General features: G+C 35.5%; 1 protein-coding gene across 5 annotated transcripts in view; it reads right to left on the bottom strand.

Annotated features, from left to right (window-relative positions):
- Window positions 1-300: 300 nt before the first annotated feature.
- LOC136836295 (uncharacterized) overlaps window positions 301-15000 on the bottom strand; it is a 47361-nt gene continuing 32661 nt past the window's right edge. For 3 of the 5 annotated variants that reach the window (XM_067100371.1, XM_067100374.1, XM_067100373.1), the window contains exons 2-8: window positions 11818-14051; window positions 11168-11265; window positions 10139-10247; window positions 9888-9976; window positions 6178-6250; window positions 5903-5970; window positions 301-2359 (exon numbers count right to left, since the gene is read on the bottom strand). In XM_067100371.1, coding sequence (XP_066956472.1) covers window positions 461-2359; window positions 5903-5970; window positions 6178-6250; window positions 9888-9976; window positions 10139-10247; window positions 11168-11265; window positions 11818-13909 — 4428 coding nt within the window. In that variant the 5' untranslated portion in view covers window positions 13910-14051 and the 3' untranslated portion in view covers window positions 301-460. Of the gene's footprint in view, window positions 2360-5902; window positions 5971-6177; window positions 6251-9887; window positions 9977-10138; window positions 10248-11167; window positions 11266-11817; window positions 14052-14447; window positions 14615-15000 lie in introns of all 5 variants that reach the window. The other 2 variants (XM_067100372.1, XM_067100375.1) reach the window with 2 other exon arrangements.

Below are 15000 nucleotides of genomic sequence, written 5' to 3'. Positions count from 1 at the left end.
GCAAAAAAAAAAAAAAAAAAATCCTGCCCTTCAAAGCTGCGCTCCCAGTACCAGCGCTCAACGTCATCTTAACATGAAACCATCTTATCTGAAGAATTTTTGTAATTGGGAAATAACGACATCTCCAACAGGATCACATAAGAAAGCTCGGAGAGTGAATAACTGTAATTTTAACCTTAAATGTATAATACCTTGATGCACTACGTGTAAGCTTGCTTTACAGAATAACATTTTGTCATCAACAATTAGTGGGATATTTGTATAAAAAAAAGTACACTGAAACTGCACAATATATATATATTTTTTTTTATAGTTACTGTAGTGTCACCCTTCTGGTGCTGTAGCACAGTAAGGTCTGCAAACCAGCCCCTACTGACGGCACTTTTTTTTTTTTTTTTATTGCTCCTCTTAGTCTCGCAAACACTAACTCACACCGAAGTTTATCAGCGACAACCGACCTTCAACTGGAATTTAACATCTGGGGTCTAGGGCGCCTCCTTACTTCTAGCTTCTTACCTGTAGTCCTGTTCACCTGCAACATCTTTCCAAAATCTAAAGTGTAACTCACTGTTTCATTAATGTTCTTGAAATGGAATTTCCGCTCACCACTCAGATATATATTTTCAATATCTTGGGATTTTATTTTTGCTGCTGAAAGAGGGTTTCCTGAGGATTCTACATTCCCATACAGAATCCACTTATCTGTAATATCTTTGCAGTACCAAAGGAACTGATTAATACTAGACTTTTTATCCTTAGCGTGCATGCAAAGCCGACGTAACTTGTATACATCAGACGTGATTGCATTGACCAGTTTTAATTCTTTTAAATTTGCAAAATGTTTACCATCTTTCAATATCTGGTGAACAATTTCAGGAAATTCCTTTTCACGGGGTGGCGGAAGTTCTGTTACGTCTGTGCTTGGATCTGTGTAATTTTGCTCCAAATGAAAGACTTGATGAAGTTGCAAATTTATCCAGCTGACATTTTTACTGACCTTCATTTGCCAGTGAAACTCCATAGGAGCATGCAATCTTTGACAACCACTTGACTCAAAATTGCAAACTCCGTTCACGGAATAATAACAAATTTCCTCTACTTCTACATCACCATAAGGATAGTGAGACCATACTGTTGAAAATCTGGTTCCAACTTTCTGATTTTTATCATTTCCTTTGTACACTGGAGAAAAAATACCAGGAATTTTTTTATTAATTACTGAGGTAATATATGTAAAGGGAGAATTCTTACTCATGTTTTCTGTTTCAGAATATTTTTCAAGAGATTTGCAAGCCACTGAGGAACCCTTAGAGGAATTACCCTGATTTGAGGAACTAGAAGTAATTTTATCTGAAGGGTTTTTGGCGGCATGTTCTGAATACTCGACACCCTTAGAATTTTTGTTAGCTGCCAGTGGTTTTGAGGAGTTTCCGGTAGTGTGCAATGGCTTTGATGACGTTGTACCATTCAGTTTTTGTTTTTGATTTGGGCACGTTTTAGAATTCGGTAAAGACTGTAGCCGTTGGCTGCCAGGCTCAAAAATGTTCTGCATTTCACCTTGTGACCCATAACCCTGAACTAACTGGGTGATCTTGATGCTTTCTTGAATGACCGCAAGAAGTTGTTCCTCTTCTCTGAGGTGAGTGATATCAATGCCTTGAGAACATAATATTTCCATGCAATTCTGACTCTGAATATCATGGTTGAGTGGACACGATGGTCGCACACAGGAACCGAGGCCTCCTACATAGTCAAGGCAAATATGTAAATCTTTACAATTATCATTTTGACAAGTACTGAAGTTATAATTACAACATATATCTAAAGGCTGAACGTTTACAGTCCCTAGCAGAGTTAAACGTAACACATCGATGATTGCTGAAGCTTCCAATTTCTCCATCCAAAAGGACTGCAAAACCCTTTTGTTGTGAGTTGTGCATACATTATGGCCATAGCTACAATTAGAATCACTACACATATTAACCATAAATACTTCACATATATGAAGTTTGGTGCAAGATAACTTATTCTGGCATCCTTCAGAGGACAAGAACTCTTCACAGAGAGATATCTTAGGTCTTAACTCAACAACACTGCCACTGACAGTAAAAACATCTGGCTGTTCTAAAACCAATTTCTTGACATTCTCAAACAAACTAAATTTACTTAAAAGTTTTCCAATATCTGATGAGAAATTTTTACACCGACTCAGATACTTCACTAAGGAGGATGGAACACCACTGTTATCCTCAGACTCTGCTGGTTTTGCATTGTCAGATGATTTTCCCGTCAAAACCGAACTATACTCTGTGTACCGGTTTTGGTGCTGCAATCCTGTTCGTCCGCTACAGAAATTATCCTATGAGGAAAGACAGACTAAGCATTAAAACACTATAATGGTCAAGTTCTTCAAAGGTTTACGTAGTCTATGATGCATATTGTACAGCTATAGAGCCAGTTGTTAGAGAGAGAGAGAGAGAGAGAGAGAGAGAGAGAGAGAGAGAGAGAGAGAGAGAGAGAGAGAGAATATTATAATAGAATTAAAATGCGCAACTCACTTTATTGCTCGCAATACATAACTGTAAAAAGTTTTCTCTTTGTTATTTTACTTCCAGGTTATAAATTACAAAATTCTTTCTCAGATTACCATGTTCCAAAATTACAAAATTAATATTTTTATAAGAACCCACAATTTATCGTGAAATTTTGTCTGAAACCGTCTCTGAAAGCAAAAGAATAAGAATGGTAAAACTAAGAACAGTGCTAGCTCTAACAGGTATTACACATGCTCAGCAAGTTCCATTGGGCCTCTTATGACAACCCACCTCAGTCTTTGTGTCATACGCCTCTGACTACTGAAAAGTTGGGCAGAGAGGAGGATAATTAAGCATAAGTCACGGGTTCAGATTAAGAGTTTTCTGGTATTTCACTTTATACCGTAGTTATAAAAAAATATATGTAATAAACAAAACTCACAGTTGCAAATATAAATATTGGCATGGAGAACTGAACCTACCTGATTGCTATAATGAGATGTCCTTGATCTGGCTGGCTCAAATTATAAAACTTACAAACCCTTGTACACCCCTGGGGGCTGTTTGTATAAATTCAAAATTCTTACAACAGAATCTATATTACATTTAAAATTAAGCTGATAAATATACTTGGTAGAGACAGTTGAGGACAATTCTGTAGTGAAACATCTCAAGACAAAAACTCAATAACTGAGGGAGGTCAGCTGAGAGGCTAGTTAGAAAGTCTAGAATATCTTCTGAGCCTCCAGACTAGGAGAAGAAACAGCAGAGGGGTCAACATAACCTATTGTAGCTTCTAAATGACCTTGTGCTTGATAGTCTCTGTGTAACACCAGATAAACCATATAGCAGCTTTAGTGAATGAAAGGTCAAAATGTTAAAAGGGCATCTATTTCGTTCTGCTAGCAGAACAGTCTAATTTTCTTCTGTTCACATAAGTGAATACCTTCTTTGGTATATGTAGTACTTTTCCTGGTTGAAAATACTACACAAGTTTAGTATTTCACTAAAAGTAGCCTTATCCTGCTTAGCTAGTGAACCATTTGAGGACTCAAAGGCTTCTAGTAAAAGACCTTGTACAAATCTGTTAAAAAAAGTCTCTTGGGGATTCTTTCGGTCTTAAGAAATGTATGAATTCAAGTAAGGCTGTCTACTCAATCTGAAGAAATATATGGATTAAAGAGAGGCTGTCTATTCAGAGTAGTAAGTATCGCCTTGAGCTCAAGTAATGTGGATATTTTTCTTTTATGAAAGTTCAAAAATTATATCAGCAATCTCAAGATAAAATTGCAAGAAAATTCAGTCCTTTTGCCTCACGCCCAAATCTATGCAAGCGGTCATGAGGTTCTAGAAACACTGGCAGGCTTAATTATATCTCTTACCTAGGACTGGCTTGGTTTTACTACCAGAGATTGACTTCCATATTCTGAAGAATATAGGTTCTGTCTTTCATGGATCAGGGGCTCTGACACTTCAGTTGAGAGGCTCTAGTAGTTGGAAGGTGAGTGGTTCATGTCCTTCCTTAGACACAGGTATGTAGATGAAACAGCTCATATCATTAGAAAATGTAAGAAGCAGGAGTCTGCAACTAATGAACAGCTTGGTTCTTTTAAAAGAAAACAGTTCAGGTCTGAAGCTGATGAGTGGCTCAGATTCTTTGCAGCTGACTGACTCAGATTCTCAGAAAGTTAACAGCATGGACTTGAAACTGATGATTGGCTCAGGTCCTTATAAATGGACAGCTTAAATATGAAATTTATGAGTGACATGGGTTTTTGTATTTTACAGAAGAGTGTCCTGAAGAGTGTCTTGGATCCTTAGCAAGAGCAGTTTTGATCCTAAGCAGGCTGTTCAACAGCTTGGGTCTTTATAAAATCAAAGGCTCTGGTCCTTAGAAGATCAGTCGTTCTGATCCTCTGAGACCGAACAGTTCCGACATTTATAATATGTATGTCTCAAATATTTGGGATGAGCTGCCTACACCTTTTGTAGAAGAGAGAGACATGATAATCATAGAAGTGAATGGCTCTTGGTCGGCTAAAAGCATCTTCATTCTTTTCAATGAGCATCTTAACTATCCAATAAAAATAATTTGATTGTTCTGACGACAAAATAAATTCTCAAGAATGAGTCTGCTCCTTAAGAAGACCACAAAATGACTCAGTTCAGTACTGACAGTGCAGCTTCTCATGCACTTCTGCTTCCATTAATATTTAGACTGGCTGGTCTGCAGCAAAAAATTGCTCTCTACTCTTTTGAAGTGATAATGTTTCCTGGCTCAAACATATTGAGGGAAATACAATCTCACATATCTTTCATCGTTGTTACATTATTCACTGCTTCTAGAGTAAAATATTATGTTTGGGTTGATCTGCTTGGAAGATTTATGGGATTTTGATTGGTAGCTTGGTGAATAAAAGGAATAGTAGTGCACAGCTGATAAGAGCTAACACGATATGTCTGCATAAGAGCCATGTATGCAAGGTACATCATTAGACACAGAGTGCTGCTGTGGTGACTGTGAACTTTGCACAGAAAGTGAGATTGGCTCAGATCCCTCTGTACATAGGAAATTGACACTTGACAAATTAGAGGCCTAGGAAAGTCAGGCATATGCATTTTCTTTTATAACACTTCCTTCTCCATAACCCTTTAATGGATTCTCAGAGCAGCCGACACGAGAAGCAAATATGGTCAAGCAAACACACTTGCATGGGGTAAGATGAATGTAACATATTAAGGTTGGTGAACTGGAACATATATATGATACATTACTGTACATCCAGCCCTGAACTTAAAGTTTTAACATTTAAACTGCAAATAATCTTAGAAATACAGTGAGTAAACAAACCAATAATACGCATCCTATCAATGGCCTATGGTTACTAAATAAGCAAACAAGCACTGCCACGACCAAACAAAAATCTGATTAAACTTAAACAGAAAAAAAGATAGCCTGACGATAATGACCTAAAAAGGAAATTCTTGTGCTGCATATAAATTCCTTCAGTTCAATGCTAAAAACAAAAATGCACACTCAGAGGGCACTAAAACACACATCAGATTGATGAAATGATGAGAAGAGTAAAATTAAAGAGATAGTTCACACCTTTGGTGAAGTCTGAGGACAAACTGTGCGTGCAAAGACAAAAGAGAATGAATTGGACTGTGGGCTGAGACCTTCCAAACTCCTTTTATTCTTATTCCTTCGGAAAAGGCTTGACTGGGAATATTTTATGACAACCACAATGGTGCTAGAAATAATTGGTTTATTATTCAGAAAATTAATACTACTATTGCTATTAATAACAATACCTCTACAGCACTGCTACTATGGTTAACAAAAAAGTGAAAGGCATAAAGTTTACCTCAGGTTCATCACATGATTCTGACTCATCTTCAGTAAGCAGTCCATAGATTGCTCTTCTGCTGGACTCTGAAATGGAATTGAAACTTCAGCTTTCAAAGCCATTTCGAAGGTACGGGTCTTAAAATTGCATGTTTTCAATAGCAAGAATTCATCTCTCCGACCACGTGTCAACTAATGCAATTCATCCTTGTATATAAGAAAACGTATTTTCCTCTTAAAAAAAAAATGGACACATTTTTTAAGATATTTGTGGATTAATGGAAAACACCCTACCTGTAGAACTCCCATATTCCAAGTCACTTTCTGTATCGCTTTTGCTTCTTTGAGGAATTCGTTGTTCATCTCTCTGGAAAGGACTCAAATTAGCAACAATAACAATGTATAAAAAACACTTGTGCCTCATAAGTCACCTATTATAAAATCTTAAACTTGATATCAAACCATCTCCATCATGTTTGCTGACTGGAAAGTTTATATTACTTGGACAACATATACACATATCTTTTATACTCACAAAATGCCAAATTCGCCTTGCCTAGGGAATAACCTACTCCCAAGGGAATTATAATTGATCAAAGCAAGTGGCCCAGCCAGGATTCGAACCTGGGCCTTTGGTTCGAATACAACGATAATTATTAAACTTTGATCACTCGCTGTCTCTTGCCAGGGTAGATGCATTCATGAGTTATAGTTCCCCTTGGTTGTAAGTTATTCCCAGGTAGAGTAATTTTCATGTAAAGCATTATTATTATTATTATTATTATTATTATTATTATTATTATTATTATTATTATTATTATCTGATAGCATTAGGAATAGTAGTAATGACTTATATACAGCAAGGATACTATGAGTGAGAAATAAACGGTATATGCTGCTACCGCGTTAGTCACCAGGTTCCCTGCTGTAGGTGTACTGAATCTGAACCAGCCTGAACATGTCATCAATTTAGCTACAGTGATAGAGAATCGAATGGCTTAATTATATACATACATACATACACACACATCTGTATACATATATACTGTATATGTATATATATATATATATATATATATATATATATATATATATATATATATATACAGTATACTGTACACATACATTATATATATATATATATATATATATATATATATATATATATATATATATATATATATATATATATATATATATATGTGTGTGTGTGTGTGTGTGTGTGTGTGTGTGTGTATGCTACAATCCTCATTTGGGTTGTGACCAGGGACTGCAGAAGATATTCTAGCATTGGGAGAACGAAAAGTTCTTCACGTAGAGGATTTTTGAGAGTTTTCCTTTTAGTATGAAGAGGATTCATCATCAATGACACTGACTCCCTTTTATATAAATCAATGTCCAAGGCATACTGATTAATGAATGATCGAAGAAATCACAGATAATAATGTTGCGTGCATGCAATAACAAAAGACAAGAAAATGCATCCTGAAAAACAACATTCCCCTTGACCAGCTGACCAACAAAGAGAAAACCTGGCACACAAGCTCCAAGCACACACGTAAATATATCATGATGACGAGTACTGTCGTCTGCAATTATGTCTCACCTATCACCTGCAAGCTGGCATTATGAAAAGGCATTTCAGAGACCTTTTTGGACTGCATCTCAACAGAGAACTTTTACCCGAGTCATAAATTTCTTATTGTGAAGGCATCCTTGGGTAACCCTCCCTATTTGTAGCCTTCTGCATAAAAACATTGAATAGCCCTTCAACAAGAAGAATCATTCACCGTCCAAATGCTACAACAGCTGCAACATATCTCACAAAATCAGAACTCACATGCCACAAGCCTCTTTTTCATAACTGGATTAGTCAGTGCCCACTGGAACATTCAAGGCATGCATTCTAGCTTTTGGGCTGAGATAATTCGGACCCTGATTTTTTATTTAGTGATACTTTCCCTTTACCCATTTGTCTTTTTGTTGCTGATGATAAGATTTTTTGCTATGAAGTATCCACAGCAATACAAACAACTTTTTAATGACTGTACCTATAATTTTTCAACTTCCAGCTGATAAACAGGTGGAAGCCACGCCAATGGGAATTCCTTTAGGACCCACGTTCGCCAACATTTTTATGAACGTCCTGGAAGACCGCATAATGGCCATCTGGGCCCCCGTCCTTCCTCCCTTTATTTTATGAATGTTACGTGGAAGATATATTTGTTTTATTTAGACGAGATTTTAATGCAGACCCTATTTTGACTTTGTTAATACCCAACACCCTAACATGATAAATATGCCAGAAAAAGACTCTAAAAGCAATTTTCCATGTTTGGACATTCTTGCTTGAACGCTGCAGGATTCTGCACTGGCATATACCGTAAAGGTACGTTTACGGGTCTGGGTTTGAATCTTTATAGCTCTTGTTATTTTCATTCTGAATTAAATTCTATTTTGACTTTCCTCCACGGGGCTTTTACTCTTTCCTCTTAACTGGCTGACTTTTCTTGAAGAAATTACAAACCTGATTGATTATTTCAGAAGCAACTGTTTTCCATCGAAACTATTTTTGAAATTGTTGAATAATAGGTTGCATAAAAAGATGATGCCAACTACTATATATCACACTGTTCCAAAATTAATTTGTACCCTTCATTCCCGTGTAGATGATGACTCTTTCAGAAACAAATTTCTAAATATCATTCAAAAAAGAATTACTGGCCCTTAACCTCAAACTCATTCTGAAAAAAACTTCAACAATTGGCTTTCTTTTCACATTTAAAGACAAACTGAGTCCTTTACTTACATCTTACGTTATATAGAAGAGGCCCAGATGTAGTCAGGGGATCTATTTGGGATGTACTAAAAGACTATTGTGAGTGTGCATTGATGCTCACAGAGGAACCGGCTTTAGAACTGGGAGTAGGTGGTCTGCTCCTGAGCATCTAAATTTAGGAATCACATAAAAATGTGTAAGAATTTTATAGAAAATAAACACTTTTCGATAATACCACAGGGGCAGAAAGAAAATTACTTAACTAGAATGGAATCCACAATTATCAATTTAACACTTCCACCTTTAAACTCCCACATATCTTCCACACAAATGTATGCCTGATCGTCTTGTTAAGTTTTTTCTTCTCAATGTATAATATACATTTTTATTTATTTTGTAATCTATACTCAATGCCAATAGTCTGTTTCTAGCTACTTTTAGGAAGGTTGTTCCAAACCTTTTTCTTGTTCACTTGGTGAACTTTTTAGTAATTTTATTCCAAGTGTTTTATTGCAAGTCTAGTTGCATCATTGTACTGATTAACACCTTCGCTGTTTCCAGTCATGAAAATGCAACTAAGATGAGTTGTGAAACGTAAGCCTATTGTAATAAAATGCTATATGAATACTGTAGTGCCGTTCCCTGGCCCCTTTGGGTTGTTCTTCAAGCTGTTGCTCCAGGAGCTGGAGGTGTGTGTAGTATAAAGAAAGAAATATATATATATATATATATATATATATATATATATATATATATATATATATATATATATATATATATATATATATATATATATAGATAGATATATATAGATTGTATTCTACAATGCAATTTGAATTACAAGTCATTCCTAGGAAATTACTCTACATATTGGCTTTTCCCGTGATTAATAATTATCTTCCTTTCTTAACATTTAAGGCTTTGTTATATCAGAAAGCAAAGTATTTCAGTGCCATCTCAAAAAATCGTAAAAATTACATCATTCAACTGTAATCTACAATGAACATCCCCTCAATGTTATAATAAAGCATTACTATTAGCATTCTGTAAGCACTAGATATAGAGGTGTTTGGAAATTGCCATATTTAAGAAAGAATGACAGTATATTGCCAGTTTTCATTAAAGAAGTCATTTGAGACATGAGTCACCACAACAAATTAAACATAAGAAGTCATCACATCTCTAATTTTGTATAAACTCGGGTTACCCTATCGTCCATACTCACCAAGTAGGTTTTGCGTATGGCCCCTCCTGCAGGGGTGAGTTCACCTTCCCTTTTATGATAAGATGATTCTGGATAGACATCTACTCTTTCTGCATACATTGAAAATATGAGAGTTAAGAGAAGCCTGCAACCATCAGCTTTCTACAGTAAATACATACAGTTATGAATGACCATATACAGTAGATGAATTTTTCAATTCCTAAATAATCAAGTTTAATCATTTACATATAACTGGAAGATCTGAAACCTACCATTGCTACCTTTCAGAGCCTCTCCGATGAACACAAATTCACCTTCATTCCAACCTCTAATCTCACCACTGTCGTGATGGGCATATGGGTCAAAATCTCTGTAGAACTTCTAGACAGAAGAAGAAAGCTCTTGTAATTAGTATATACTTGTCTTCTGGGCTGGATACTGTTATTATTAACTTATTTAAATCGCATCTGTTGCTGTCAGTTACAGTATTTTACAACACTCTGACAAAGCTCATAGCTGTCCACTGTACTTGCATTCATTACTGAATTAACATTGGATAAAGTTCAAGACTGCGAAGATCAGAAAAATAATGCTCTCCCTCCAATCTAGTTTTAGTGATGCTTAACATCTATGCAACATCAAAGATACTAACGAACATGAAGTGCAAATCACAAATGTACATTACATAGAAAACAACTGATAATATATGACTAAATAATGCCATCCTTATCTTGAAATAACGCTACTAACAATTTATCATAAGAATCAATAGAAGTTTAGTATGACACATGTTGATTTGATAAGGTCCTACTCTGGAGGCACCATAGACTATAATTATTGTAGCAATTACTAGGATTGCAATAAATATTCAGCCTTGGGAAAACTTAAGAACTAGGTGTAACACAGTTTTCTCTAAGTAAATTAAGTTTAATTTTAAGAAGACTTTGAAATTAATACACGCTACTCGATGACGGAGGATATAACACAACAGTTGTAGAGCCCCGTGAGTTATTTGTGGTTTTTATGTCACCAAAAACTTCATTTCCTAGAACAAGTGATACTTGAAGCTAGGTACAGTTCAAGTATTGTGACAGCTTGGTGGAAAGAAAGCAGAGTTAATGGAGGACGAGTGTAAGGCAGAGAGCAACACAGCCAGGACCTAAGGAATGCAGTAAAGAACCTTTAGTTTCATTTACAGTGTACCTACCCTCTACTCGAGTGAGGAAAGAGCATCCTATCAACAATGCCTATACTTTAAGAGATTCGGTATACCATCAAAATGATTAGAGTATTAAACTAACCTTCTTTTGCCGACCCCTATATGTCCAGCGAGCCAAAGTTTGTTCAAATGGGTCCAAACAGTCCTGATCCCACTCACTTACATAGCGATTCATTTTAACTGTTGGAATAAATTACTTGAAATCAGCAGAGCACAGGTTTATGAAAAAAATTAGCAGCATACAGAAGAAAATAAATTTAATTATCATTTACACTACAGCTATATCATGAAAGCCTTCAATATTTTGTAATTCACTCAGAGTAACATACTTGACCCTATATCTATCAGTGACTTGGTGCCATTTATAAAACAAAACGAAAAATGTGCAAAAGGCACGAAAATTAAGAAACTCAGGAGGACTATCTAAAATCGCAATTTTACTCTCTTGATTCACTCTTGGGTCAACTTACATTTTTTGAAGAACATAATGTCTTGAACAATAATTCTCGGTAAAAGAAAATCTGTAATTTACTTTATGAATACACAGTCAATCTTTGATAACTCAATGTTTGTTAAATAGCATTTTCTTTATTTTTTTTGCCTTTACTTATAATTGGCATCTCTTGTTCTTACTTTACTCTTAAAATCTGATTTTAGAAGATACTACAGTCATCATACACACTCGAGAACTTGTTCTTTTTTATCTAAATAAAACAACAAGTTAATACTCACGGTAAGATTCCCACGACAGTTTTCTGTACCCAAAGTTTTGGGTGTCATCCCGTTTATCCCCATTTCTATCTTTATTGAGGCATTCATCAACATCATCATTACTTGAATCACTAAATGATGACTGTTGTCTCTGTCTGTGAATACTTTTACTTCTCTGGTGATGACTTTCTCCATCTCCGAAGTTTCTTTCATATCCCTTTCTATGATCATTATCTAAGTTAGACAATCTTTGCTTCAATTCTTTTTCACTTTGACATTTCCTTCGGCTCCAAAGTTCTTCACTGGACTGCCCAACTTGTTTCATTTGAATTTCTTCCTTTTGAATGGGTTCAAGATGTACTTTCTCTGAATCCAAAGAAGATTCAAGTTGCTCATCTACTTCACGCATGCCTATATTACTGCTATTGTTATAAATTTTCACCTCATTAAACCTAGCATCTTCAACTGTATCTTTGATATTATTACCCTTCAAGTTATTTTTATCTTCAAGTGCCCCATTAATTTTTAATGAATCTGGTTTCTTAACTATCCTATCATCACCATAGACATTTTTTTGTTTTTGGAGAATTTTTTCATCATCTGTGTGTGGGTGTTCGTCTTCACAATGATGGAGTTGTTCATGTTTGTTGTAGTGTCCATGTTGTCTATTTGATTTTCCAAGACCTTCATTTTCAAACTTTTTAAGCCCCAAAGTCTCATTCTGCATAGTTTTCTCAGTTTCCACTTCCCTAGATTCACTGTAAGGTCCTTGTTTTCCTCTTGGTTCACAGCAGCTGTCGTCGTCGAGTTTTTTACTAAGAGTTTCTGATTTTATACTTTTCTGAAGATGTCTGTTCTTACTTTGCTCAATATTTTTCTTGAAATGTTGGTTCCATTTATCTTGCACATTCTTCTCCGGGCAACAGTCCTCAAAAAATTTAGTCCTCTTCTCCTGATCACTATCAATGACTGTCCCTTCTACAATCTGTTCAGCATATCGATTAGATTTATAAACTTGACCATCCTTCTCTTCTTTGTATTTTAATTTTCTGTTTCCAGAAACTGTTTTTCTACATTGATTTTGTTTTTCATATCCTTTTATTGAAGATGAATCAACATACTTAACATTTACTAAACAACTGTCCTCGTTCTGTAATGAAGACAGCTCACAAGGGAAACTGTTGACGCCACAATCTTTACTTTTCAAGGTCGAAGATGAATGAGTATCAAGACTGTCGTCACACTGGGCTTTTTCCTTCACAGTTGGAAATGAGTCAGTATATAGACTGTGGGTACCATAGCCTTTCTCCGTCATAGTTGTAGATGAAATACTATGGGGACTGTTGATGACATGGCCTATTTCCTTTAGCACTAAAGATGAACCAGGAGGAGAAATGTTGCCAACCTCATTTGTTATCTTCAATGGTGAAGATGAATGAATGTGATCATGGTCATAACATCTTCCATTACTCGTTGCATTATGTGGGATACACTCATCAAGGTTAGTTGTCCTGCCACTCCTATACATTGCCAAATGTTTTCTTTCATCTTTGTCTGTCCTAGCTGTGTTAAAGCTATCATTTTCAGCTTCAGGTACTGTTAAAATTTTACTTAATGTATCTGGCGATCTCGTAACACAATTGCCACTCCTAGGATCACCAGCTTTACCTTGAGCAGGTATGGATTTATTACCCTTGTACTTGATACAATACTCTGTAATAACTTCTGTGGTGCTGATAATAGTACAGTTATCATGAAAACCATTACCAATTCCATAAGTGTTAAATGGTTCTACTGGTTGCTTTTCTGTACACTCTTGTCTGCAAGTAACCGTAGATGAAGGCTTACTGTTAATGGCTTGCCTATTATCATGATCATCAAGTGAAAAGGAACTTTCATCCTGCACAGACAGTTTCATAAATGAATCACTTAAATCCTCATATGGACTGCCATCATTAATCTGACTACTAACTTTATTGTCATCACAACTCTTTGAAAGATATTTTTTGCACACGTGTTGTGATTTCTCATCACACACTATTTCTTCTTCTTCCTGAGAAAATGTCCCAGTGCTGTCCACCTCCATTTCTAGGTCTGAGTCCTTGGATTCCATAGCTATATTGCTTCAAATGCAACCACACTTCTACTTCTGCTAAAGGCTGAGCACTCAGTGAGGTTAGCGAATCTGTTTTTGAGGAGTGTGACTTGACATTCCTAGGGAATCTTGTTATTTACCATTCCATGTAATTTTCGTACTGAAAAAAACAGACTCAATTACTAACAGCATAATTGAGAAATATTAACATTAAATAAAAAAATGACTTAATGGACTTGAGCTAAAACTTCAAGACTAGATTACCTCCATCAGGACCATTTCCAGTGCTACTCCATTCATATACCATGGACTGACTAAGGCCACTAATTGTATTTCTACCTACACTTTCAATTTTTAATTCTAATACAGCAAAGGTGTGAGAGTCACCAATGTTTGTTGGTGGTTCTGGTATGCACAAACACATAGACATGAATAGATACTAGTAAAGTGGTTTTTCCTAAAAGGGGGTTGATTCCAGGATGTATTCCCAGCAAGAAAATATTCCATTTTCACTACTTGAGCAGGGCAATTCATCAGTTCCCTTACAAACACTAACTTGTTTATCGGTGGGATTCTGTTTCGACGGGGTGACGATAAGCCTTTTCAGTGATTTTCGGTTATCGGTGCCTCTGTTAGGTATGTATCAACGCCGATAGGAGGAAATCGGCACAAAAGGCACAGCCATAGTCCAGCATTTGTCTTGATATCTGGATTCACCGCTTGCTAGGAGAAACAACTTTATATATATATATATATATATATATATATATATATATATATATATATTTATATATTTATATATATATATATATATATATATATATATATATATATATATATATATATATATATATATATATATATATATATATATATATATAGAGAGAGAGAGAGAGAGAGAGAGAGAGAGAGAGAGAGAGAGAGAGAGAGAGAGAGGTCACTGCCACATGCAACATTTGAATGCTGAACTATGGATGAGCCTTCTGTGCCAAAAACTTCAGCATTCAACACAGCTGTTTTGTATGCAAGGAGAAATATATATATATAACATATATATATATATATATATATATATATATATATATATATATATATATATATATATATGA

This window comes from Macrobrachium rosenbergii, chromosome 56 (assembly GCF_040412425.1).
Source record: "Macrobrachium rosenbergii isolate ZJJX-2024 chromosome 56, ASM4041242v1, whole genome shotgun sequence".
NCBI lineage: Eukaryota > Metazoa > Arthropoda > Malacostraca > Decapoda > Palaemonidae > Macrobrachium > Macrobrachium rosenbergii.
The sequence above is the reverse complement of the archived record's forward strand: the minus strand, read 5'-3'. Positions and strand labels throughout refer to the sequence as shown.